Source organism: Phascolarctos cinereus, unplaced genomic scaffold (assembly GCF_003287225.1).
Source record: "Phascolarctos cinereus isolate Bilbo 61053 unplaced genomic scaffold, phaCin_HiC Scaffold_4;HRSCAF=312, whole genome shotgun sequence".
NCBI lineage: Eukaryota > Metazoa > Chordata > Mammalia > Diprotodontia > Phascolarctidae > Phascolarctos > Phascolarctos cinereus.
In genome coordinates this window covers 161,549,135-161,576,792 of record NW_027555847.1, presented here as the reverse complement: position 1 = coordinate 161,576,792, position 27,658 = coordinate 161,549,135, and the positions used below count along the sequence as shown (strand labels likewise).

General features: G+C 41.7%; 1 protein-coding gene across 1 annotated transcript in view; it reads left to right on the top strand.

The window, feature by feature from the left end:
* Positions 1–27,658, top strand: part of PPL (periplakin) — a 44,463-nt gene that overhangs the window by 5,629 nt on the left and 11,176 nt on the right. Inside the window, exons 2-13 of the mRNA XM_020978599.2 lie at positions 15,916–16,015; positions 18,996–19,150; positions 20,736–20,856; positions 21,548–21,673; positions 21,773–21,814; positions 22,088–22,249; positions 22,855–22,962; positions 23,495–23,590; positions 25,953–26,075; positions 26,320–26,466; positions 26,860–27,011; positions 27,436–27,533. Of these exons, the coding sequence (XP_020834258.1) occupies positions 15,916–16,015; positions 18,996–19,150; positions 20,736–20,856; positions 21,548–21,673; positions 21,773–21,814; positions 22,088–22,249; positions 22,855–22,962; positions 23,495–23,590; positions 25,953–26,075; positions 26,320–26,466; positions 26,860–27,011; positions 27,436–27,533 (1,430 nt within the window). The remainder of the gene's footprint in view (positions 1–15,915; positions 16,016–18,995; positions 19,151–20,735; positions 20,857–21,547; positions 21,674–21,772; positions 21,815–22,087; positions 22,250–22,854; positions 22,963–23,494; positions 23,591–25,952; positions 26,076–26,319; positions 26,467–26,859; positions 27,012–27,435; positions 27,534–27,658) is intronic.

Here is a 27,658-nt window from a genome sequence, read left to right as displayed (position 1 = left end):
CTAAACTCTTCAAGGGATCATCTGAGTTAATCTAAATGGATGAGAATATCTTCAGTCTGCATTTAAATAATAAGTAAATATGTGTGTGTTTACACACACACACAACACACACACACACACACACACACACACACACACGCACACTTTTTTTAAAGCCCCAGGAGAAGCTATCAAATAGCCAGTTATAGTCAGAAGGTGGGTGTAAGATGTTGCTCCAAGTTGTGGCCTAAGAGGAAAGGCATGTGAACTGGATGAGTGGTGATTTATTCCAGCATGTTCCCTGAATGGGCTTATACTGCAAAGTTAGGTCCTGAGTGGCAGAAAATTCTGGGATAAGGGCTGGGGAGGAACAGAGATGCAGAAGAAAGAGGGGCAGGAACTAGAGTCAAAAGGGGGAGGAAGTAAATGAAGGAAAACATATTAGAGAAGAGGGAGGAGAAACAAGCAGGTCCTGTAGATGTTATGAACCAAGAAATTCTGGTTCAAGAACATAAGTGGAAGTGAAGTTTAGGAGTAAATTATATCCTCCCTAATAGGATAAAAGCTAATGGGGCTAATGGGATTGTGGGCAGAACAGGTGGGGTATCTTCTGCTTGAGGAACTGTGAGCAGAGCCAAGATTAGTTGTAATCAAGGTAAATACACACCTACTGTGTACCACAGTACCTTGTGCACAAAAGTGCTGAATTCATTTTTATTTAATTGAATTGGACAAATGGGGATATACCGAAGGATATTTTTAAATATTAGTTTCTATAATTGTACATATTCAAACTCCAGAAACTTCTTCTTTTCATGGCAGGCAGGTATTTACTTTATCATGTCGTCCACCTCTATTTTGGGGACCAGACCTGATCTTCCATTGGAAGAGAGAACTCCTACGGAGGAAATTTCAATACAGGTCAGACGTGTTCTGCAAAGGATAGTCTTATGAGAACTCCCTGGGTCACAAAAAGGTTAAGTGATTTGCCCAGGATCACACAGCCAATATGCAGCATAGGGGCTGGGATTTGAACCTAGCTTTTCCTGACTCTTTATATTATGCTATGGTGACTCTCCATGGACCTAAAGGAGCACAATTTTCAAACTTCTCTTGGGTGCATAAATTAATTATTCCTGACGATACTGAGTCACTTAGCCAGTTAACTATACCAGAGAACTATTAAAGACCATAGAATTATAGATCCAGAGCTGTAAGGACTTTAAGAGTCACTTAGTCCAAGCCTTTTATTTTACAGATGAGGAAACTAAGACCCAGGGAGGCTAACTGACTTCTCCATGGTCACACAGCTAGTAAGCATGAGAGGCAGAATTTGAAACCACATCCTTTTACCCCAGAGCTAGCGATTATTTTTTTCCCTCTCTGTAACAGTGTTGGGTGATAGAAAAGGAAGGGAAAGAAGCATTTAGTAAGCACCTACAATGTGCCAGGCACTGTGCTAAGTGCTTACAAATACTTTATCCTCACAACAACCCTGGGAGGTAGATACTTTGATGGTCCCCATTTTAAATATATGTGTGTGTGTGTATATATATATATACATGTATGTATGTATATATGTATTTTTAGTTTTCAGCATTTGCTTTTATAAGATTTTGAGTTCTAAAATTTTCCCTCCTCTCTCCACTCCCCCCTTCTCAAGACAGGATGTGATCTGATATAAGCTATACATGTATGATCATATTAAACATATTTCCACATTAGTCATATTGTAAAGAAGCAGCAGAACCAAAGGGAAAAACCATTAGAAAGGAAACGCAAAAAACAACCAAAAAAAGAGACAATAGTATGCTTCAATCTGCATTCAGATTCCATAGTTCTTTCTCTAGATATAGATAGCATCATGAGTCTTTTGGAATTGTCTTAGATCATTTCAATACTCAGAACAGTTAAGTCTATCAAAGTCAGTCATCACACAATGTTGTTGTTACTGTGTACAATGTTCTCCTGGTTTCTGCTCATTTCATTATCAGTTCATATAAGTCTTTTCACGTTTTTCTGAAGTCTTTTCTGAAGTCCACCTGCATTTCTTATAGCACAATAGTATTCCATTACATTTATATACCACAGCTTGTTCAGCCATTTCTCAATTGATGGGCATCCCCTTAATTTCCAATTCTTGGCCACCACAAAAAGAGTTTCCATAAATATTTTTGTACTAGTGGGTCCTTTTCCTTTTTTTATGATCTTTTTGGGATACAGATCAATGGATATGCAGTTTTATTTCCCTTTGGCATTGTTCCGAATTGCTCTCCAGAATGGCTGGATCAGTTCACAACTGATGGTCCCCATTTTACAGCTGAGGAAATGGAAGCAAACATATCAAGTGACTTGCCCAAGGTCACACAGCTAGTAAGTGTCTGAGGCTGGATTTGAACTCATATCTTCCTGACTCCAGGCTCAGCACTCCCTTTACTGTACCTCCCCAGGAGACTATATGGGTCATCAGAGTAAGCTAGTCACTCTATCTTACCATCTCTGCCCTACACTGAGAATCAGTTCTGAAGTTGGCCTCCCTTCCTTCCCTGGGCAGAGGGTTTACATCAAATCTTATTAGATAAACAAGAGAGTCTAGGGTAAAATTCATTGGCTGCTCTGCTTGTTTCTGAAAAGATGCATATGGGACTGGAACAGAAACAAACTTTTCAAAATTCATTCCTACTGTATTTGTTTGGATTTCAGTTTTGGGCTGACATCTTTGTAGATTTGAATTATCTTCTGTCTTGAGAAAATGAGTTTTTTATTCAAGAAACTAGGTTTAGAAGTCTGAGACTGCTCTTATGCTTCAAATGTCAGTGAGGGAAAAGCTGAACATGTGTTTACTGTACTGCCTTTGAAATAACTCACACACTGGGAAATCTACAAGGGAACCATGGAATGCAGCCTGAGCTAAATCTAAATGCTTGCAAATTCCTCAAGGACATTAGTCAAAGAATGTCACAATTTCAGTGTCAGAAAGGACTTCAGGACCAATCTAGAGCACATTTGAACAAGAATCCCTTCTACAACATATCTTATAATTCAGTAAACATTGTTGTTGTTGTTCAGTCCTGTCCCACTCTTTGTGACCCCATTTGCGGTTTTCTTGGCAAAGATACTGGAGTGGCTTGCCACTTCCTTCTCCAGTTTATTTTACAGATGAGGAAACTTGGGCAAACAGGGTTAAGTGACTCACCCAGGGTCACACATCTAGTTAAGTGTCTGCTGTTGTCCTTCGTTCTCAAAGAGGACCAATGACATCGAGAAGGCGATGTCTTAACTTGCAAGGGAACTGGATCTGAGTGAGGCAGGGCTATGCAAAGTCACCAGCCTCACTCTCTTCTCCAGAGCCATCTGGGTCCAGTAGCAAGACACAGATCAGGACAACTGGAGATGGCCCCCGAAGCAATGGGAGACTTTGGCCTTTTTGTTTGTTTGTTTGTTTGTTTGTTTCAGTTAAATGTCTGAGGCTAATTTTGAACTCATGAAGATGAATCTTCGATTCCAAGCGCAGTGCTCTATCCATGGCACCACCTAGCTGCCCCAGGACAAGTCTAATACCTCTATTCTAAAAGGTTTTGTTATTCTCTCACCACTGTTATAGCCCGGTCTCCTGGGCCATCTTCTTAAGGAAAGAGGGATAGGCTGGGGCTCTGGAGGAGGAAATTGTCACCTTTAGCCTTCCCATGTCCTATCACAGGGGATTTATGCTATGTGCCCATTACAGGAATGCAAAAGGCACCAGGGTCTGTTTCTGACCAGGGGATCTAAGCTATCTTCCGTGAGCCATGGGAAATGTGGTGGCCTTTTCAAATTCCATGTCATGTTGACTTTGGTGTTGTGGAAGGGAAAGGATCCAATCATTAAACTAAGCAAAGCTTTGCTGCTTCACCAATTACATTCCCCCTTCCTGATTAATACCTATCATTATAGTAACTCACTTTAATTACCCAGGAGTTTCCTGTGGGGAGAGAATTATTTTAATTAGTCAATCAACACGTATTTATTCATAGGATCATAGATTTAGAGCTAGAAGGGTCCCTGGTATGGTACAATGAGAAAAGCAATGGCTTTGGAATCAAGATCTGAGTTCAAATCAAGCCTTGGATACCTACTGGCTGTGTGGTCCTGGGCAAGTCACTTAAACCCCTTCACCTGTAGAATGGGAATAATAATAGCACCTGTCTCCTAGGGTTGTTAAGAGGATCAAATGAGATTATATTTTTCAAGTACTTTGCAAGCCTTGATAAAGTGGTAAATAAATGCTAGCCATTATTTATCATTCCCATGTAACTGGGTGTTGGCTTACTCATCTGTAAAATGAAAGAGAGAGACTGAATGACCTGTAAGGTCCTTTCCAGCTTCCAATCTATGATACTATTATCTGGTTAAACCCCTTCCTTTTACAAACGAGGAAAATGAGGCCTAGAGGAGTTAAGTGACTTGTCCAAGGTCACAAAGGCAGTAAGTAGTGGAGTCTGAATTCAAATCCAACTCTCTGGTTTTATAAGATTTTGCCTTAACAGGCTGCCTCCTTATAGGAACCCAGGTGATTAGTGCCTATAACAAGCAATATACTGATGTCCAATTTGCCAAAGCCTTGCTAAGGAGACACAACCACCCTTCCCATGGTAAATGGAAAGGGCAGTGGACCTGGAGTCAAAAGGCCATGTTCAAGTGCTGGCTCTGCCACTCATCACCCATGTGACCCTGGACAAGTCTCTTCACATCTGTTTGCCTCAGTTTCCTCATCTATAAAGTGAGGGGAGTTGGGCATGATCTCTAAAATCCACTTGAGCTCTAAATTCTACACCAAATGGCTGTGGACAAGGAGAAGGAAGCAGGGAGATAACATGATCTTCAGTATCTCCTGGCACTCAGAGCAAGGGAAGAGGAACCAGATGGAAGAATTCAATTCTAACCTCATTTCTTACCAGATCAACCTGTTTGAAAAAACAAGGGACAAGGCCTTCCAAGCTAGACACAGCCTAGGAGTCAGAGGCCTTGTTTCTCATTTGTGAATGTGATGTGGCACTTCGGAAAAGTGATCCAGTCTCAATTCACTGCCCTTTTCTCTTCCTTCCCCTTGCTCATATATGCTGTTCCACTTAGAGGATCAAATTGTCCTAATGATAGGCTTTGACTGGCTGTTCATTACTATTGTTACTCCAGCATTATGGTTATCTGAGAGGCAGTCTAGGTAAGTGGAGGGAGTGCTACCTCAGAGTCAGGAGGGCCTTAGGTTCAAGTCCAGCCTTTGATAAGTGCCGGCTGGGTGACTCTGGGTCAGTCACTTATCTTTTCAGTACCTCAGAATAGATGACATTGGTAGAGAAACCTGATATTCCTTAGCCTAATGAAATCACAAGTCTGAACCAATGCTTTCTGTGACGGGACATTAATACCCAGCAAACTACATTTGACTTGTACCACATTAACTCTTATTAGCTGCCTTATGAGACCACAGAAATGGATATCATTCTCAGCATTTAGCAGATAAGGGAGCTGAGGGAGTTGGGAGGGAAGTAATTTGATGTCATGTCAGTGACAAATCTAGGGCAAGCTCTTAACATAATTTCCATTTGCCAAACATTTCTTAAGTACCACCTTTGTGCATGGCACAGTGCTAGGCATTCTGTTCTGCTTTATCATATAAAGTTCTGATTATTAACCTCTCAGTGTGAAGACACGAAAGAATGATGAATTTAGAGTCAAGGGATTTGGGTTCGAATTCTGTCTCTGCTACTTTAGGGCAAATCTTTGAGCCTCATGTTCCCTATCTGTTAAAAGAATGGATTGGAGTGGATGACCTCTAAGTCCCTTTCATATCTAAATCTGATTCTATGATTCTTTGCTTCAGAAGATTTAGTATGTAGAATACAGGAACAAAGGAAGGTATGACAGATAAAACATTCAAAAGCCAAGTTTTTAAACTCCAAACCAAACAATGTTTGAATAAAAGGCTAAGGTAAATAAAATGATACTAAATGAAACCCCCAAGCAGTCTAGAAAATGTTATGGTGCTGTTTGTTTTTGTTCAGTCATATCCCACTCTTTGTGACCCCATTTGGGGTTTTCTTGGCAAAGACACTAGAGTGGTTTTGCCATTTACTTCTCTAAATCATTTTACAGATGAGGAAACATTTTGCAGATGAAAAACAGGGTTAAGTGACTTGCCCAGGGTCACACAGCTAGTAAGTGTCTGAGGCTAGATTTGAACTCAGGAAGAAGGGCCTTCCCAACTCCAGGCTAGGCTTTCTATCCACTATGCCACCTAGCTGCCCCATGGTGCTGTTAGCTCTCTAAAATCTGAACAGAAAGAGGGTATGCACTGGAAAAGTCAGAGGGGGGAGTAGATGGGAGAGGAAGGATAACTTTCAGGAAATAGGTCCTAAAGGGAAGAACTAACTTTTCCTCTGATCTAGAACCCACCCTCATCCCCATTAACTTTTCCAGAGCCCTGGACACTCTAATGAGCCAGCATCAGCTAATTAAATGAAATGAATGCTATAAGCCAAAGTCCACTGGGGTAAGAACATAATGTAGTGTAAAGGACACTATTGCTGAGAATTAGGACTGTTAGGTTCTAATCCCAGTCTCTAGGACTAAATGGCAGTGTGCCCTGGGGTATGCCATTTCACTCCCCCTGGGCCTCAGTTTCCTTATCTGAAAAATGAGAGGGCTGGTTGAAATGATCTCTAAGGTCCCTTCTAGCCCTAACATTCTCTGATCTGTGATCACAATACTAGAACTCAGGAATACCTGCCACAGTAGGATGTGAGGAGGAAAAGAGGTGAAAATGGGTGTCAGAGAGGTGTGGACATATCCACATTCCAGAAATACCAGCTCTGTAGGCTGGGGCTTTGATCCTTCACCACCCATCTTCCCTGGCCCTTCATGAGGTTTCTGAAATGAAGTTAACCCCAAAAGGGAGGATTCTTCCAGATTATAGAAGTGACTAAGAGCTGGGGGACTGACTCAGGGCCAGAAACACAAAATGAAATTGGTTATGGCAGGGAATATTTCCATAGAGCACACCCTGTACCTAAGCTCTCAGGCCAATGTTCTGCTGAACCTCCCCTAAAGGGAACATACAACTTTCTCATACTGAAAGAGAACAAAGCTTAGAAAACTGCACTTGGGGGTCTTTTGGGGGGGGGCAGGAGGGGTGGTGCCAGGAGATAGAGACTGTACAGGTAGAAATAGCTGGCTTGAGGCCTGACGAAAAGCTACATTCTCTCTGTGTCCTAGGCTCTGATACAGTCCAGATTATTTAGAACTCAAGCCTGGTCCTTCAGGAGGGCTGTTTAGCAGCCCCTGAGTAAAATGAGCTAGCCCTGTCAAGAAGGTGGCCCTATTCTCACATTGTAGAATCCAAGCCAAGCTCCCTTCTACCATCTCATGGCAAGAGAGACCCAGCTGGGAAGTGGAAAGGGGACCACTAGCATGATTTGGAAAAGGCATGGAGCTTTCTGGTTCTTAGCAGTCCCCTCCAGGAGAGCTGGAGAGAATAAGAAAATTTCAAAAATATTGTAGATGGTTGGTTTGGCCCAGCAAGTGTATTTTAATCATGGATGGACTTTGTGACCTGGTGCTCCCAGCCCAGGCAGCAAGATTCGGTTGGATGCAATTGAGAGGAGGGGCTGAGCCAGGTGCTCAGGAACTGTTTCTCTGTCACGGATGGTTACAGTTCTACTGGTAGCGTTGGTGGAAGGCTCCAGAGAGGGAAGTCCAGTAGAGCTGGCCAATACCCAGGGGTGGCAAGCCAAAAGCTCCAGTTTTGGTATTTCATACTATAGCTCTGCTTCTCCAAAATAGGTACAGAGATAGCTAAAGGTCCTGCCAAAGCCTTTAGGTGAAAGGTGCCCTCAGTTCAAAGCGTGGGCTCTCTGAGTCACACCCCCATGGAAATGGTCCCAGGTTGCAGCTCCTCTCCTGTTTTAGTTACTCATCCTCCTCTGGGGATGATGATGGCCTCTTGAGGGGAGCAAACTCACTTCCTTGGGTTTTTTCTTCTAAGGGACAAGAAATGCAATTCATCTAGCAAGGCATGTGGAAGGACCGGCTGTTACTAGAAGCTTAGCAACAGGATCTCTCTTTCCACAGGTTAGCATCTTATTGCCAGCTGCTCTCAGGTCAAGAGTGAAAACTAGTTTGGAAAGAGTGTTATTCTAAATACCTTTGTGATCAAATTCCTCCTACCACCACTCCCCCTTTCACTGCAAACAGATCAGCGTTTGACAGTAAAGCAAGAACACTGCAGACTCTCTCTCTCTCTTCTCTCTCTCTCTCTCTCTCTCTCTCTCTGTCTCTCTGTCTCTCTCTCTCTCTCTCTCCACACACACACACACACACACACACACACACACACACACACACATCCTCTTATATCTTATCCAACATTTCATTTTACAGATGAGGCCCCAGCCCAGAAGAGTAAAGTGATTTGCCCAAGGTCACACAGCTAGTAAGTAAAAATGCCAAGATTTGACTCCAAGTGCCATGACTCCAAATTCAGCTCCCTTTCCACCTTCTTTTCCAGCCTTCTGGTGATGAACACTGACCCACCCTCTCCCCCCAAAACCCACTCAATCTGCTCAAATGAAGAAGGAAACATTAGACGATTTTGTTTGAGATTGATATTTTGCATTCTACTCTAGTTCTGTTATTTAGTTTGATGAAAGTTTGGGGCTGTAGGATTGTAAAGTCCTAATTAAATCTCTATTACCAATAAGTGTTTCATTTCATCTCTTTGTTTTAAAAGCAGCTCCAGATGTTTGAACAGAGATTTCTAAATATTGCTGTTATTTCCAAATTTCCAACTTCAGTGTCAAGAATACATCCAGAACTCTAAACAAGAGCCGGTTCCAGCTTGCTAAAGAATCAGCTCAAATGAGCTGAGTATCCCAGGACACTTTTTTTAGTTTTTAAAGTGCCAGCTGGTTCTGACATCATGCCATGGGTACTGGCTTTTGTAACATCCATAAAAGGATCACACAGACCCAGCTCTAAAGTATGCACAAGGCTGGAGCACAGGTTAATGAAACAAGATTGGTTTTTTCTAGTTCTGTCAGATAGACTGTGTGGGGAGGAATCACTTGTCAGCTCTTACCTCAGTTTTCTCATAAGTAAAATAGGACTCTGTGATATGTTGAGAAAATTAAAGTAGTGAGGATTTGGCAGAATTTTCCTAGAATTAAAAGCTATAGCTTCTCTGTAGAAATAGTAAGCTGGACAGGTAGTTATAGTAAAATCTAAAAAAATAGTTTTCCAAACTATTTTGATCAGGGGTGTTCCTTTTTCACATTCTATTTTTTAGGGGGAAAAATTATCCTCTTTTATTTTTAGATCACCTGCATTTCCAAATATATCCCTCTCCCTTCTCTTGCCTAGAGAGCTATCCCCTGAAACAAATATTTAGAAAGGAAAATGGAGAAAAAGTTCATCTTTCTTTAGTTCAACCGAGTCTAACATCATATGCAGTGTTCTACACCCATAGATCCCCACACACCTGCAAAAAAGGAAAGGAATTGCATTTTCTCATCTTTTTTTTTGGTTCCAAGAATACATGTTCTATTTTCAACACATGTCTTCCATCCTGGGCAATGATGGGACATGGGCAAACCTCAGAAGCTTTCCCCGTTTCCAACTTTTCTAATCTGCTTTGCTTTACTTCCAGAGAGAGTGTTTGATTGTAAAGGATGCTGACAATTTCTCCCATTCTCTAGGAAGATAAAGCAGGGACTCTGTATCTGTGCTGGAGAGATCCCTGTTTCTTTTCCCTTTGGCTCCTCAAGTGCCCCCCCCCCACATACACACAGAGAAGACAAAGAAGAGGCTGTTTTGTATTAGCACCTAAGGTTTCAAACCCAGATGGAGTTGGGTTTGGTTATTCTGTGTCCTTTAAACACTCTCCTGGAATAACTTCAACTTTTGAAAAAGCCAGTCCAGAGAATTATGACTTCCACGTCCAGGCCAATAACCAACAATTCGTTCAGTCCTTCTGGGTTTTGAGTTGGACCAAGTCTTCCCTTTTTTACCAGGGAATATAGTAAATAGACTTGTAAACAGAGTGAGTAAACAAGAGGTCCTCTTTACCACCCTGGACAGAGACCCTCCCTGAACCCTCCTGGAATCAATCCATGTTCTAGTATAACAAGCCAAAAGAGAAGAAAACAAGGCCTAATCCTCTGGAGAAATGTGCTCTGAATCTGTTCTCCATTATTACACCCACTCTTCCTGACTGTGATTGTGAAATAAAGCTTTGGAATCCCCTGGCCTCTGCAGACTGCATGTTCTTCAGCATTGACTCTAAGAACTTCAGCTCAAAGATGGGGAAGTTTAAGAGGCATGAAAGGGTTGTCTCCTGGAGACAGCAAAAATACTGGGACCCAGCTCCAGTTCTGCCTCACCTAACTGGTTCATCTTTGAACTGATGCTAGTCTCATCTCAGGAAAGTGGGGTTTTCTTTAAAGTGACCTCTCACCAGACCTGAAGTTACCCCTTCTGGATGGGAACCTACCTACTTTCCTTCCTCTCTGCCAATTTTTCTATGATTGTTCGTTTGAAAAGGACAAGCACTTGATTCATCTGCTTGGGTCAGTCCCAGTGAATAAAGTTTTCCAATAAATTGTGAAAGTTGGACATTTTTTTCAGCTGAGTCCTAGATAATTGGGGTCCTCTTCATCTCTTCCTTCCCTAGAAGACAGAAGGGAAGGTCTTAGGAAAGAACCCAGCTCAGGATATGGGATGTGGTTGGAAATGCAGGTGATCTAAAAATAAAAGAGCTTCAGACCTCTCCTACCTGTGTACCTGTTCTCAGCCTCTGAATAAGGATAGGAGGGGCCAGAGTTATTCCTTCTATCCAGAAGTACACTGGGGTGAGTGAGTCGGAAAGCAAGTCTGATTTGCAGGTTGGTTCCAACTGTTTTAGTCTTGAAAATCAATCTATCAACAAGACTTCTTTTTGCCTACTATGTGCCAAACAATGTTAGGTCCTGGAAAAAGCAGTGAGTGGAACAGAAAAAGTAATGAATGGATTACCTATTCACATTGAGACCCACCTTCCTTTTCTCCTTTCTTTCTTCTTCATCTCCAAGGACGTCCTTTCTTTCAGTCCCATACCCCTTTGCCCTCCCTGGGGGTCCTTCCTATCTTTTCCTAGGAAGATTTCCATTCTGTGCTGGACTGAATGACTTTTTGTGGGAGGGTGGGAACAGAAACAGGGCTGGGGCTAAGTGGATGGTAGGGAGGGGCCCCTATCGGCTCCATCAGACTTTCTGACAGACTGCAGGTGAAACATCTGGCTGCCCAAATATATATTCATTACAGAGATGAAAGGGCCTTGACTGGCTCTACAGGTTCTTGGGACTTGGAGGAGCTCTACCTCACTCACTCCAAATTCCAGGTCCCTCCCACATTCCAAGTACCTCCCGGCACCAGAATTCAGACCACTCACAAAACTACATACAAAATGCATTAACACACTCACGTATATGTGTGGCCACATAAGGCCTCAAGGCCACAGGTTCCCCACCCCTGGACTAGATCATCTCTTAAAGGTCCCTTCAAGCTCTAACATTCTATGGATTATATGATTCTAAGTCACCCTCACCCACAGAAAAGGAAGAAGGATTTAGGGCCATTTTGCTTTACAAGATACCTCTCCATTTCTCTGCTCCAGGGTCATATGAAAACTGTGGCCAGGATAGGCATCTTGGAAGCTAAATGTGCTGGTTTCAAGGAGTGTTGGGTGGTGTCTGGGGCTAAGAGGGTGTTGAAAGACAGGATGTAGCCACTGGTCTTGGAATCCTGCTAGGTTCTTAATTTTCATCCCTTCTCCTGAATGCAAGCCCACAAAGCTCACAGAATTGACCATTCTCTCAGCAAGATCACTTAAATATTGGTTGGCAAAGGCTTTTCTTTGTTTGAAAAATAGCCTGAGGGTGGGGTCCAAAAGTCTTATCCCTTCCTACACCTGATGAAACCAATGGGGAGGCAAAGACTGGGGAACTGGTTTGGGAACCAGCCTGGTGTGTCTGTGACATTTAGGCTTAGGAGTGGGTGAGTGAATGAGAGGAAGGGCACAGTCCCCCTCCTAATACTTTAGGTCCTTCAAAGAAAAGAGCAGTCACTGGTTAATTATTTGAATTATTTGAATAAGGACATGGTTTCTCTGTGTCATGATACTAGGGTTGGGAGGAGGTGGATCATCGACACTGTGGACAAACTAGGCAAAGAATGGATAATTTGGGATTAGAATTATTTGCAGGCCCAACAAAGAGAGGCTGGTCAGGGCAAATGGAGTCAAGGTCGGTCAGCCTTAAAATACTCAAGGAAAAATTTTACCATGGAGCAAGTACATTTGGGTTAAGGGATACTGGCTGAAAATTTTATGTACAAAACTTTATATATTGTCCAGGGTCTGTCTAGTATTGAAATTTTCAGTGTAACCTCACCTTAGCCTTTCTATAATCTCCATGACTTAAGAGAATTGCAGAATAGACCTAATTCTTGCCTATCCACATTCTAGATAATCCTTCAAGATCTGCCTCTTCCATGAAGCCTTCCTTGAAAATTTCTACCTATAGTTATCTCTCCCTTCTCTGAATTCATAGGACTTATTCTCTACCCAACTCATTTACTATGATACCTTTTATGTTACTGTTTTGTGCTGCTATCTTCTTGTCTAGTTGATTTTTCTGTATGTGTCTTCAAGTTTCTTGATATCAGAGACTTGCAGAATGGCCAAATTTCCAAGTTGGAAGAAAGTTCACAGGCCATCTAATACAAAACAAACCTAAACCCCTCTGCAACATTCCCACCTGAAGCCCTCTATGGAGGAGGACTACCTCTAGAGATGGTTTATTTCATTGTTTCATATCTCTAAGCATTAGGGAATTTTTCATCTAGTTATATTTATCTTGCTGCAACTTCTGTCCACTGTTCCTGGTTCTGTCTTCTTGGGCCATGCAGAACCAATATAAAACCTCTTCCTCATGATAGCCCTTCAAGTTCTTGAAGATGGTAGCTGCTGGCTCCTCCCCTAAACCTCCTTTCTCCAAACTAAGCATCTTCAGTTATTTAATCGCGCTTAAGCTCCTTCACCTGCTTGCCCTCTGATGGATGCTCTCTGGTCTATTATCATCCTTAACATGCCGTGCCCAGAATTAAACACAATACCTCACATTTATTCTGGACACTATGCCTCTCTTAATCGGCCTAAGATCACATTAGATTTTTTTTTTAGACTGCCATTTTGCATCTCTGATTCAAAGTGAGCTTGCAGTTCACTAAAACCCCAGATTTTTTTTGTATGTGAGACTTTACATTAACCCCTACCGGATATCATTTTGTTAGGTATGCTCCACTGTTCTGACCTGCTGAGATCTTTTTTGTTCAGAACTTTATTATTCAAAGTGTTGGCTCCCCCTCCTGGCTTTGTGACATCTGCAAATATGATAATAAAAACATTAAACAACACAGGATTAAGGACAATTCTCAGGGGTATTCCACTAGAGAACATTCTCCAAGTTGACACTGAGCCATTAGCCTGTTCTAAATCCACCCGATTTTACTATCATCTAACCCACATTTCTTCATCTTATATACAAGGAGACCTTGAAAAGCATTGTCAAATACTTTGCTGAAATCTAGGTAAACTATATCTACAGCATTCCAATGATCTACTAGTCTAGTAGAGACAGAGATAGAGAGTGGACCTTTGATTTCGTTGGCAAAGGAAACTCCCAGATGAGGAATGCCTCTACCAATGCAGGTAGGTGCATTCTCTGTAACTTAAAGTCTTAGACAGATGCCTAGAGTAAGTGACTTGCCTTAGGTCACATAGTCAACATATCAGAAGTGGGATTTGAACCCTGGTCTTCCTGACTGGCTCCAAGGCTAGCTTTCTATCCACAACTCCAGGTGCTTGACGGGATGTATCCTGAGGATAGCTGGAACCAGATTATAAAGCAATTGGGAAATGTTTAACAAAATAATTAAAAATAAAATAAAACACAAATAATGTCCATTTGTGGTTTTCTAAGTCAACGTGGGCCTCCAATTTGACACGACTACACTATACAATGACACCTCATCAGTCTTGTAACCAACAGCATAATAACATTCCATCACATTCAGCCATTCCCCAATTGATAGGCATCCCCCCAGTTTGCAATTCTTTGCCACCACGAAAAAGAGCTGCCATAAATATTTTTATACATATGGGTCCTTTTCCTCTTTCTTTCTTTTTTTTTGTTTGTTTTTGGTTTTAGGCAATTGGGGTTAAGTGACTTGCCCAGGGTCACACAGCTAGTGAGTGTCAAGTGTTTGGTCTGAGGCCAGATTTGAATTCAGGTCCTCCTGATTTCAAGGTCGGTGCTCTATCCACTGCACCACCTACCTGCCCCCTTTTCCTCTTTCTTTGATCTCCTTGACATATAGCCCAGTATCACTGGGTCAAAGGGTATGTACAATTTAATAGCCTTTTGGACATAACTCCAAATTGCTTTCCAGTTAGTTCACATTTCTACCAACAGTGCATTAGTGTGTCCGTTTTCCCAGATCCCCTCCAGTATTTGTCACTTTCCTTTTTTGTTATCTGATGGGTATGAGGTGGTCCTTCAGAGTTGTTTTAATTGCATTTCTCTAATTACTAGCGATTTAATGTATTTTTTTCATGTGGCTATTGATGGCTTTGATTCTTCCTCTGAAAGCTGCCTACTCATATTATTTGACCATTTTATCAATTTGACTCAGTTCCCCATATGTTTTAGAAATGAGACCTTAAACAGAGATACTTACTGCAAAGATTTTTTCCCCATTTCTTGTTTTTCTTCTAATTATATGATCTTGATGAAGTCATGCTGGCTTTCTGGATCACTATTTTATTTTCTAGATGTTTACCAACCATTCATTCAAAACATATTCTAGATTTTACTTTATATGCTGTGAAGTCATAGAAAAGAGTTGTGGTTAGGAAATTTGGGTTCAAATCACAGTGTTATCACTTTCCAGCTATAAGACCTTGGACAAATAAAATCCCTCTAAACCTCAGTTTCTTCATCTAAAAGATGAGAATAGTGGTCTTTATACTGCAACTTTTCCAAGGTGGTTGTAAAGACAACACTTTTTAACCAAAAGGTGCTATGTAATAGTGATAATAATAAGTTTAAAAAATTATGTTATGGTACTTTACGGTTTTCAAAGCAATTTGTATATCTCATTTGATCCTTACCACAGCCCTGTGAAATAGAATTAATTCTTTTTACACATTAAACTGAAGTTCAGAGAGATTAAGAGACTTGCCCAGTAGATCAAACTAGTGTCTGAGATGGTATTCAAACCATTTTTTTCCTGACTGTGATCATTATCTTCATCACCATTATTATATTTATAGTCTCACAGAACTTCACATTGTGTTACTGAATGACTAATAGATGTTCCATAAATATTGGTTGGATGTAGATGAATGAATTAGAGCAAGGCTATACCCCTAAACAGGAACATAGTCCAGTTGGCCTGGTAGGTAGACAATATTCTAAGAAAGAAGCTTATTCATGCTCTACCACATTTGTGGCTTTTAGGCATAGGGTCAGCAGCAACCCTCAAGGCTCAGATACTCAAGTCCTATACTGGTGATCAACTCAAGGGAAACAGGAGGACTGATCCTCTTACCAGAACCCTCTTAGATCTACTCTGGATATTATCAAGACCAGAGAGAGATTCCACCCAGATCTGTGGCTTTAGTAGTCTGTGGCTCTTAATCTGAGTATCAAGAAACCAGGTATAAGCTCAGAGGCTTACTCAGGGGGGAAATCAGGAAGGATTGAGGGAACAATTGAGGAGTCATGTCTTGGGCATTAGGGGAGGATAAGAGCAAATTTCTGATGATCCTTGAAACCTAGTCCTTAACATCAGCTCCTATCTTCACAGTATCTCCAGTAAAGAGCTATCAGAATTGATTGAGCAACTTCAAAAAAATGCCGATCAGGTGGAGAGAAACATCGTGGACACTGACTCCAAGATGCAAAGTGTAAGTATCAGGCCCTTTGCTATCCCACAGTCACCATCTTAACCATACCATACTCCTCTTGGCACCAACTAACATCCCTCATGCGTGGTTCCTTTTTGTGAAATACCAACTCATCCCAAGGCTGGCCCTTCTCTGTACCTTTTCTCTGCGCACGATCCCCAACGACGTCCTTCTCCCTTATATCCACCCATATCAGGTGTTAATTGCCTCTGTACCTCTTTGAGACAGGTTCAGACTTCACACTTATCTTGAATGTTATTCAAAGGAAGAAGATAATATAAACTAAACAATGACTGTGAGGAAAGAAAGAAGCTACTTCTACATCTAATCCTACGTCCAAGGGCATCAGAAATAAGACTTCTCTAATATGATGTGTTGAATTGACTTTCTACAAAAACTAAAGTCTGCTTCCTGGAACATAAACAGCTGTGTTAGTCAAGAAGGAGATGAGCTCTGAGGGCACCGGAACACCTGATCAACAGCTTCATTTTAGCTCAGTCACTTACAAGGATGATCATACCTTAGACCTCAACTCACCAGCAACTATAACCATTCCCATGATTCTGATCTGAAATGCCTGTCTCTGTTTAAAACCTCTTGCCATTCCATCTCTCCCTGTGCTTTACTCCTCCTATAAGTATCCTTCATCCTCACTACAGATTCTAGTCCCTCTATCACTTCCTGTTTACCCAGTTCATTAGCCTTCACTTTTCTCCCTTAACGGTCCTGATCCAACAGTTAATAATTCAGCTATACGTTGTCCTCCACTCTTGATCCCACTACTTTCTTGTCCTACCACTGTTCACACCCTGCCAGTCTTCAACCATGGGCTTACCCCACTTTCTGAATGCCAATGCAAGAAATCATACCATTGTGTTCATCATAAATTCATGTTATCTAATCTTAACTGTCCCTGGTTGCAACATGATAAAGCTTTTTCTTCCTTGATTGAATGTCTAATCCAGTGCCTCCAATGGCTTTTCCAAACTTTCTCTTGAGTCTTTAATGATTCCTTTAACTCCCTCTCTGTTAGTAGATGTCATTGCCTTCTTTATTAAGAAAATCTGAGCCACTGATATCATGCGCTCCCTCAACTCCTCTTCTCTATACTTTAAAATCCTTCTACATTTTCACTTCTGGCTCTGAAACTTTCTAATTCTACTCTGTTTCCCTGCCAAACTCCTAGAAAGAATTTTCTCTTCTTACTGCCTTCACTTCTTTACCACTCACTCAGTTCTCTGTCCCTTATATCCCTATCTGACATCCAATTCCACTACTTGACTCAAAGTGCTCTCTCTAAGTCTTTAATGATTTTTGGCTGCTAAATTCAATGGCCTACTTGAGTTTTGCAGTTTTGGTACTGTTGACCAACCCTTCTTGGATATTCCTTCTTCCCTTGGCTTCTGTGATACTGCTTCTTCCTGATTTTTCTCCTACCTGTCTGACCATTTTTTCTGAGTTGCCTTTGCTGGATCATCATGAATCTCCTGCTCCCTTAAGCATGAATGTTCCTCAAGGCTCTGTCCTTGGCCTTCTTCTCTCTCTCTCTCTACACTCGCTCCTTATTAATCACATCAACTCGCATGGGTTCAGTTATCATCTATTCAGATGAACCCAATATATACATATATGTGTGTGTCTGTGTGTTTACATACATATTCCTATATATGCATATATATGTATATAGGATACAATAGATATACACACATATGCATGCAAAGGATATACTATACATATATACACATGTATATGGTATACAATATACACACATACATATATACATGTGTACAGACAGGATACTCTCTCTCTCTCCTTGATTGGCTATTTTCTTACTTGATGACGCTTCTATGCTACTTTAGGCTACTTTTTAATGTTTGTATACCTTTTGTAAAGCTACTCTTTGTATGTAAGTGATCACTGGTAATATGCAGAAACTAATTTGCACCAAATGAAACTAAAAACTGACTTTATATCTAAAAGGAAATGTTTGTATTGAAATCATGAGGGCTCAGCAATGAGTTCGTTAATAAGCATACACTGAACACTACAGTAGGCACTGCTGAGAAGAGACAAAAGAACAGCCTTCACTGCATTAGATAAATTCTTAACCAACATCATTCAAAGTTACTTAGTGGAGGCCACTAAACAGCACAGTGAATAGGAAATAAGAGTGCTGGATTTGGGGTCCTGCCAAAGAATCAGACTAGTTATGTTACTGTAGGCAAGTCACTTAACATCTCTGTGCCTCAGTTCCTTTGTTTGGAAAATAAAGGAGTTGAAAGTGATGGCCTCTAAGGTCCCTTCCAGTTCTAAAGCCATGATCAATCCTATGATCTAGTACAGTACTTCAATTTTTTTGTCTCAGGGCCTCTTTTACACACACACACACACACACAAATTGAGGATCCCCCACAAAGAACTTTTATGTGAGATATAGATATATATATATATATATATATATATGCATGTATGTATATAGACATATATTTATACAGTATTTGAAGTTAAAACATCTTATCACTATTATGAAAATAGTTTTAACGTCTCAACCCCCCTGAAAAGATCTCAGGGACCTCCAAGGTTCCTGGACCATGCCTTGAGAATCACTGATGTAATGTACATAAACCATCATCAACACTTGCTAATACATTTTTTTAGTACACGATTAAACAGAAAGAAATTACCTCTGCCAGCCACCCAGAATAGCCCTTTTTCATGAAATAAAGATGTTGGACACAGTGATTTCTAACATCCCTTCCCTTCCACTCTTCCAGTTGTAACATTCTATGACTGTCAGGTTAATACTGAAGTTAGACACACACACAGTCCTGCTGATTGACCTGTGCTGAGTTTGAGAGCATATTCTTTGGAAGAAATTTATTCTTACCCTTCTTGACTCCATGCACTGTTTTTCCTTTACAGTATTATTATTCACACAGCGCTCCCTGCTCCAGCCTGATTTTTTTTTCTTTGCTCACAGGACTTGGCAAAGATTAAAGAGGGCCAACCTGCTCAATACCGAGAGCACTCACTCCAGAAGATTTCTGAATCTGAAAAACTCCTCTACGTTTTGGAGGGAGATGCAGCTATTGCTAAGCACATGAAACATCCCCAGGGAGATATGATTGCAGAAGAGTAGGTCTAGTTTGGTTTTTTTTGTTTAAATCCTATTAGTATCAGATGCAGATGCTGGGCTCTCTGCCCAGAGGCATGGGGGATGCGAGAGGCCAGCACTGCTTTGTGGGATTATGCTGTATACTGCCAACGCTGCATTCACCTAAGGCCATCACACTGTATCTAAACCTTGTTCCTGGTAGTTCACTGGCAGGGATGAGCAAAGCCATGTTCTCCTAAAGCTGGATCATTGGACGACTGTTCAGGAAGAAAGAGGAGGGGAAATAAGGCAAAGAAGGTAGGAAGGCAAGAGGAAGGAGGAAATTTTCCCTCCTAGAAAAGGACAAAATGGTACATGTTAAACCCCAATCTCTCAAAGACTGTGCCTCTGACTTTGTTGGAGTATGGCCTGTTCACCAAGTCAGGTATTCAGTCTTTTTTGTTGAGATCATCCATGGTAAAGAACCTCACTTAGAGCCAAGGAGAGAGGAACTACTTGGTCTCAGTTTACAAAGTTCCCATCAGTAATTTAAGTTAGTTTCATAAGAACCATTGTTACCTGCTCACCCCAGGATATTCACTCCACTTCAACAACAGTAACCTCTCTCGGAAATTTCTTCAGTGCTTTCCACCAACTTAGAACAACGGAGTAGTGGCTCTAGCCTCCTTGTTCTTGGATTTGAGATCAGTGAAGTAAAAAATTTTCTCAGAATTTGGGATTTTTCTGGAGGTAAAATGGGGAGGGAATCAGAGGACACCTGAAATACCCAGTGTGGGGAGGCCAAATCTTGAACAAGAGGTCCAAGAGAGTGGTAAGGCTATCGCTTTGGAAGTAGGGACAGGGCCCAGACCTATAATTTCACTGGTTTGCCTTCTCTTCTATTTGTAATCTTAAAGAATTCTCAGTGTCACTCAATTCAGTATGGAAATCTATCTTACCCGACAGGAAAATAGTGGGGAAGTGAATGAGAGGGAAGGGAGGGCAGATTGGGGGAGAGAGTAATCAGATACAAACACTTTTGAGGAGGGATGGAGTCAAAGGAGAGAATAGAATAAACATGGATGGGGTGGGATAGAATGAAGGGAAATATAATCTTTGACAACCTGACTACTATGGAAGTGTTTTGCATGACTACACATGTATGATCTCTATCGAATTGCTTGCCTTCTCAATGAGGGTAGGAAGGAAGGAAGGGACACAATTTAGAACTCAAAGTTTTAAAAACGATTAAAAAATTAAAAATTGTTTTTACATGCAACTGGAAAATAAGATATACAGGCAAAAGGGTATAGAAATCTATCCTGCCCTACAGGAAAATAGAAGGGGAAGGGGATAAGGGGGGGTGTGATAGAAGGGAGGATAGATTGGGGGAAGGGGTATTCAGAATGCATGCCGTCTCGGAGGGGAAGGGAGAGATGGGGAGAAAATTTGGAACTCAAAATCTTGTGGAAGTGAATGTTGAAAACTATCTGAACTTGGGTCTTGTTGGCTTTCAGGCTAGCTCTCTGTCCACTATTTCATGCTGACTTTGGAGATACAGGTTGAAATCAGCAGACGACCCCTCCCCCCCGCCAACTGATAAGTTTGGATTTTCTTTCTCCTCAGTATCCGGCAATTGAAGGAACGAGTGGCAAACCTACGCACGAAACACAATCAGATTTACACTTTGACTGTTAAGGAGGTGGATCCAAAGGTCAACTGGTCATCTGTGGTTGATGAGAAACTGGTATGACCCTTCCTGCACAAGGTTGACCTTCAAGGCACTCCTTTCAATGCTTGTTCATCAGTGAGGTGCTAGGTGACAGAAAAATGGACTATTTTGTGAGAGCTAGAACTTGCTCAATGCTTTCTGGAAACAGTCCCAGGATTTGGTCAGTGAGACACCTCTTTATTATGCTGAGAGGTTGCCTCCTAGACTCTATCTCTTTCCCTTAAGAGGCAGCATGGGACAGTGGAAAAGATTCCTGAATCGGGAATCAAAAGAGTCCTAGTTCTGCCATCGAGTAGCTGTTTGACCTTGGGGAAAGGTCACCTAACTTCACTATGCCTCAAATTTCTCATCTATAAAATGGAGATAATAGTTGTACTCCCTATTTCACAGGTTATGGCAAAGACTAAATGAGATGATATATATGAAATGCTATATTAATATATGTTGTTATTTTCATTGGCCAAGTGTAGGAGCCCCAGCCTGATGTATGAGAGATATCTATCAACAGAGCCTCCCTCTAAAACTCTGGGTTAGTTAGGAATACCTTATTGAGCCAGGAAAGACTTCACTGTAAGGTCTGGTGAAGGGTGGATGAATGGATACAAGGCAGTTTTAAGTAATGCTGCTTATGCTTTAGGAACACACCTTCACTATGTCCTAACCTTCTCTCTCTTTCTTGCAACTTCTTGCCTTCCCTGTATTTCAGGACATGCTTGGCAATCAGAACTTTGGTACAGACCTGCCATTAGTTGACCACCAGGTAGAGGAACACAATATCTTTCACAATGAAGTCAAAGCTATTGGACCCCATATTGCCAAGGAAGGAGATAAGGTACAGCAGAAACCATGAAAAGAAAACTCTCAAGGATATGGAGAGGGTAGGAGTAGGGTGTCTGGGTTTCTGTGTTCTAATCTGTCTTTTTACTCATAGGAACAGAACAATGACCTCCAGGCCAAGTATCAAAAACTACTGGTGAGAAACTCTTTTTTGTTGGTAAAGAGTTAACAACAAATGAGAAGGAAGTGACAAAGCACGAAGGATGGGGCCTTGGAGCAGTAAGGGTAGAGCTATCCCTGATACTCAAGCAGGAATAGAAGAGAATTCCTACTAGGGGCACAATTTGGGAAACCATAGTCTCCTAATACTGTATGTCAATGACAAGGAAGCTGCCCTAGGATGCCAGCATGGCAGAAGAAGGTAGGGTGGTAGGCCATGACCCACACCTGTTTCTTTTGTCATGAACAGGCAGGATCCCAGGCAAGGCAGCAGCACCTGAGCTCACTTCAGGACTACATGCAGCGCTGCACCAATGAACTGTACTGGTTGGACCAGCAGGCCAAAGGTCGGATGCAATATGACTGGAGCGACCGAAACCTAGACTACCCTAGCCGCCGACGCCAGTATGAGGTACTTACTCAGTCTTCTGCCTTTGGCCAACAGCTTCTGATGTGTCCAGAACAAGTGATTGGCTGAGCTTTGGTTCCTACAGTACTATTAAGACCTCTGTATACCTCCCAATACAAAGTCATAGCACCTGTCAATTACTAGGATGCCCTGTGTCTAAGAGCCAGCTGAGGCCCTCATCCCAACCACAGAAGCAAAGGGAAAAAAGGATTAGAGCAATGAATTTGAAGTCCCAAGTTCAAATCCAGCCTCTGGCATTTACTACCTATATGACCTTGGGCAAGTCAGTTTCTGAACCTCAGTGTCCTCATCTGTAAAATCAGGATGTTGAGTGTGATGGCCTCTGAAGTTCCTTCCAGCCCTACACTAAGAACTATGAGAACACTTCTTCCTTCCATATATACACATATATATATTTTATATAAGCACAAGTCTCAGGTCTTAGTCATGCTTTCTTATTAAAGGCCCAATTTAAGACCATGCAGGATCTTTAGATATGTGAATGGACTCAGAGAGCTTGAGTGGGTGACAAAGAATCTGTAAAGATAAGTATAATAAGAGTAAAGATACAGAGGGGCTTCCAAGAAATATACTTTTACACTTCCTAGAATTTCATCAACCGGAACCTGGAGGCCAAAGAGGAGAGAATTAACAAGCTGCACAGTGAAGGCGATCAGTTGCTGGCTGCTGAACACCCAGGGAGGAATTCAATTGAGGTACTGCCCAATTCAAAGATCTCAAGAATAGTTTCTTCACTTCATACTCCTATGAGAACCCAGGAGTCTGTCACTCCCAAGTTCCCAAACATCTCAGCAATTCAAATAATGTTTTTCACTCTCTTCAGTGAGTGCATGCATCTGCTTCTCCCAATCACACCACACTGTGCCCACGTGTGCACACTCAAAAATGCATTCTCGATACTTTGGCTCTGTGCTGAAGCCTCAATTCTAATTCTTCTCACTCACTCCATCTTTTAGACATCCTATACTACAGGCAACCTTAAAGTGACCTTCCTCTTTCCCCTCATTTCTTCTCATCATTGCTGTCTATTGAGAGGGTCAGATTTCTATATGACACAGTCTGATTAACGGAGGTTCTATGTAAACACTCTTCTGATTGGCAGTTTCCAATACTGAACAGGACTCCCAACCTACCTCTCTGAGTTCAGGAACTCTACCCACACATGCCAACCAGTTGTGATTCTACTGCAACCTGAATATTTATACTGTGTCTTCCCTCATCTCCTAGGCTCACATGGAGGCAGTCCATGCTGACTGGAAGGAATATCTGAACCTGCTTATCTGTGAGGAGAGTCATTTAAAATATATGGAGGATTATCACCAGGTGCTGTGGGAAATGACTCCTAAAAACTTCATTTGTTCCTAAGATAGCTGATACAGCAGTTTCCAAAAAGTCCTCCCTTTTTATATTTTCTTGTTGGTGTTGTCTATTTGATGCATTTCCAGCTATTCTGAGATGGTAAGGGGAAATGGGGCTTATATTCAACCTCTTACTCAACCATCTTCCAGAAATCCCTTTTTTGGGTATTTCAAGAAGAACAAATATAAACAGGAAAACCTAAAGCCAGAATCCAAAGACCTCCAGAATTTTCCCAATTCTTTCTTCTTATGAGAACCAGGAGTTCTGGGAAGAGACAATTAAAAGGGGCGGGAGTCCAAAATTGATCAACATATATTTTATTAGGTACTTCTATGTTTAAGGAACTATGGGAAGTGCCAACTATGATTCAAAGACGTGTAAGACTTAGTCCTTTACTCTAAGGAATTTACTTTCAGTTGGGAGAAACAATATATGTGTGCAAAAAGATATTTACAATATAAGGCAATGCGTACGTGCTACATACAGTTAATAAGTACTGAAGGAGTTTAGAAGAGGACTGAGTGGTCAGAAAAGGTTTCACAGAGGACTTAGGACTTAAACTGCCTTCTAAGGATTTGTAGGATTCAGATAAATAAAGAAAAGAAGAGTAGGCATTTGAAGTGAAACAAATGCTGTGAACAAAGGTATAAGGGTAAGAATATACAGGATAAATTGTAGACCAGCTTTGACCAGATTTGAGTCAAAGCCATAACTAGCAATTCTGGCAAATAAATAGCAGAACAGTTCTCAGGGCAACTAGCACTAAATATCCCCTCAAATCAACTGTCCTGAGAGTTAGATCCCAGGATGACCCCAGGCCCATCATGGGGAAAATAGGTAGGCCAGAATATAGCCTGAGATGCCACTTTGTAAGGAGGAGACCACTGAACACTGGATCCCAAGAAGGACTCCAGGACAACATTAGGCCGCTGCTTTGAAGGCCAGTGGGGTTCACCTGGTGTAAATTTTAACTTATCAATTCTGATGCCCTGAAACCAAGCCCTAGTTTTAGCTCCTTTATGTCTTAACTCTGTCATATATTGGTCATATGACCTTGGGCAAATTAACCTTTATGTGCCTCAGTTTTGTTATCTGTTAAATATATAGTACTTCCTACCTCTCAGGATTGTTGTATGAATCAAATGAGATAGTTTATAAACCTTAATGCACTATACTGTAAGCTTGATATTATTAAAGCTAAGTGAAGGTATTCAAGCAGGAAAATTATATGAAAATGGTATGTACGTGTTAGATTCATCTGATGGCAGTTTGTAGGAAGACCAGGAGCCCAGAGGAAAATGAACTCTTCAGGAATAAAGTGATAAGAACTGGGAGATGGGGATAGTCAGGACAGGGGAGGGAGGACTGATAGAAATAGAAAGAAAAGAACAGATGCAAAACATTATGAAAGTATCAACAAGGCTTAGTGATCAAATGGATATGGGAGACAAAAAAGACAGAATTCAAAGATGATTCCAAGTTTCAGTGACTGGGAAATGATGGTACAACACACTGACAAAAACAAGGGATATTGGGAGGCAGCTTGGGAAGGGAAGATGGCAAGTTTAGTTTTAGACACGTTGAGGAATATTAAGCAGAAATTTGGAAAGGTGGGACTAAAACAAAGATAAGAGGTCATGGGCTAGAGATGTGTATTTGATAATCTATGTAGAGGTGGAGGTGATAATTCAAGAGAGCGAATGAGATCTCCAGGAGCAAAAGTATCAAGAGAAAAGAGCACATGACTGAGCCTTAGGTTATGTCCACATGCAGGGGACAGGAGAAGGAAGAAGGGCCAGCAAAATATATGAAGAATCCAGCTACATGGCAAGACTGGGCTGACAGGAAGGTTGTACAGTATTAGTGTGGTGTGAGCCACTATACTGATGACCTCTGAACAGCCTAACTTCCAAATCAACCACTCAAGTGGTTAACAAAAACTTTGTGTTGCTAGAAGCAGGGCCTTTAGTGAGCCAAGACTGGGGCTTGGGAGGAGGGATCCCGGTACCTCTTCAAATAGTCCTAAAGCCATTGAGTGCTCTCTTGCATCTGTGATTTGTGCATCACGGGTGACTTCAGCATTTCTTGCTCAGGCTATAGGGGTCTCAACATAAGGTAGGTAAGACAAACCACCAAAATGGAAGCAGTAGAGAGTGGTAGCCCCCTGTGCTGCTGACCACCCATCCACATCAATGTTTTAGACTAAGAAGGGATGCTTAGCTTCTCCCCCAAATTTCCTTCTCAGTTTTTTACATCAAAGTTGTAGCCCTCAGAAGTCACTAGGTTTCCTGCTTGTGATGGATTTGTTATACTTTGTCCTCCACAGTTTCACAAAGATGTCAAAGATGCCCAGGAGTTGCTGAGGAAGGTAGACACAGACCTAAACCAGAAATACAGTCCTGAATTCAAAGACAGATACCAAATTGAATCTTTACTACGGGAACTGGATGTGAGTATTTGGGCCAGTCACCCCATTGTTGGCTTAAGGACATCTCCCCTCTCCTAATCTTCCAACCCAGGACTTGGAAACTACTCCTCTTCACATCACTTTTAGATTCTAGTCTACCCCTGACATATCCAATTGCCCTTTGACAGTGTGGCCCTGAGAATATTCTCTGCCCAATGACATCAGACACATCCTACCCACCTCCAAGGAGAACTGTTTAGCTTCAGTCTCATGTCTTCCTGTTCAGGATCAGGAAAAAGCTCTGGACAAGTACGATGATGTGGTACAGTCCCTACAGAAACGTGGCCAGCAAGTGGTACCTCTCAAGTACCGCCGCGAAACACCTCTCAAACCTATCCCTGTGGAAGCACTCTGTGATTTTGAAAGTGAACAGGTAAACCAGCCTGCCCCTCACTCGGGGATTCCTCAGCTTGACATTTACTGGAACATTTTTGTATAAGAAGATGAAAATCTACATTCTGGAGGTTGGAGAGAGTGGGAGTAGCACTGAGCTCATTTCTCTAAGGAACTAGACTGCTACTGCAAAATTACCATGTTTGAAGGAAGATAGACTGTCCTGAGATCCAAAGACAGTGTCCCTTATATGCTCACTTTGCAGCTTTGGGATTAGCAGCAGCCTGAAATGCCCTTACCCTGTCTGTGACGCAAATAGAAAACAAGCAATTCCTAGGCAGACAAAAAGATGACACTACTTAGGGCTTTTATGCCAGAGATAGTTGGATGAAATGTCTTCTCTTCTCTAATTCTTGTGATCTGTCCCCATTAGGGCCTGATTTCTCGTGGATATAGCTACACTCTACAGAAGAACAACGGGGAGAGCTGGGATATTACAGATAGCTCTGGGAACACGCTCAGCGCCCCTGCTGTTTGTTTCATGATTCCTCCTACTGATCCTGAGGCCCTCGCACTCATTGACAGGTATGCTACAGAAAGTCTTTTTCTTATTCTAGAAAGATGGTTGAGATTTGTAAGCAAATGCCAATGGGTATCTAAGATATTGCCCATCTACCATCTTTCCGTGGGAGTTTCTCTGGGCTCTTGGTGGGTCTATTTCATCCAAAAACATAACTGATTTGAGGTTTTTAGCCCACCTCTGGTTTCAGGGGAATATTGCTAGCACCACTGCCACCCCCAGCATCATATTGTATGGGCTGGTGCTGATACCCTCATGAAGCCTCAGGAGACGAAAAGAGACAGATTCTATAAGCCTGGTCAGCATTATGGAGTTGTCAGAGTCTACGTATAGGGGTATACACTTGGGCATTATATCTAGAGTATTCACATTTGGGGAAGAATGGCTCAGGCATACAACATACTTCAGAGGAATTTGTTTTGTTTTCAGCCTAAGCAATCAATACCGAAGTGTGAAGCAGAAAGCAGCTGGGAGTAAGGCTGCTCTAAAGCAGCGGTATGAGATTCTCAAGACAGAGAACCCTGGAGGTAGGTACAAAAGCTTTATTTCTTCCCTCCCTCTTCCAAGCCTGGAGCCCTGGCTCTTCTAAGCCCAATACATTTCTCAAGCTTTCCTTTTCAGACTCCTTTGAGGAGGGTCTGCACTTTCTTGT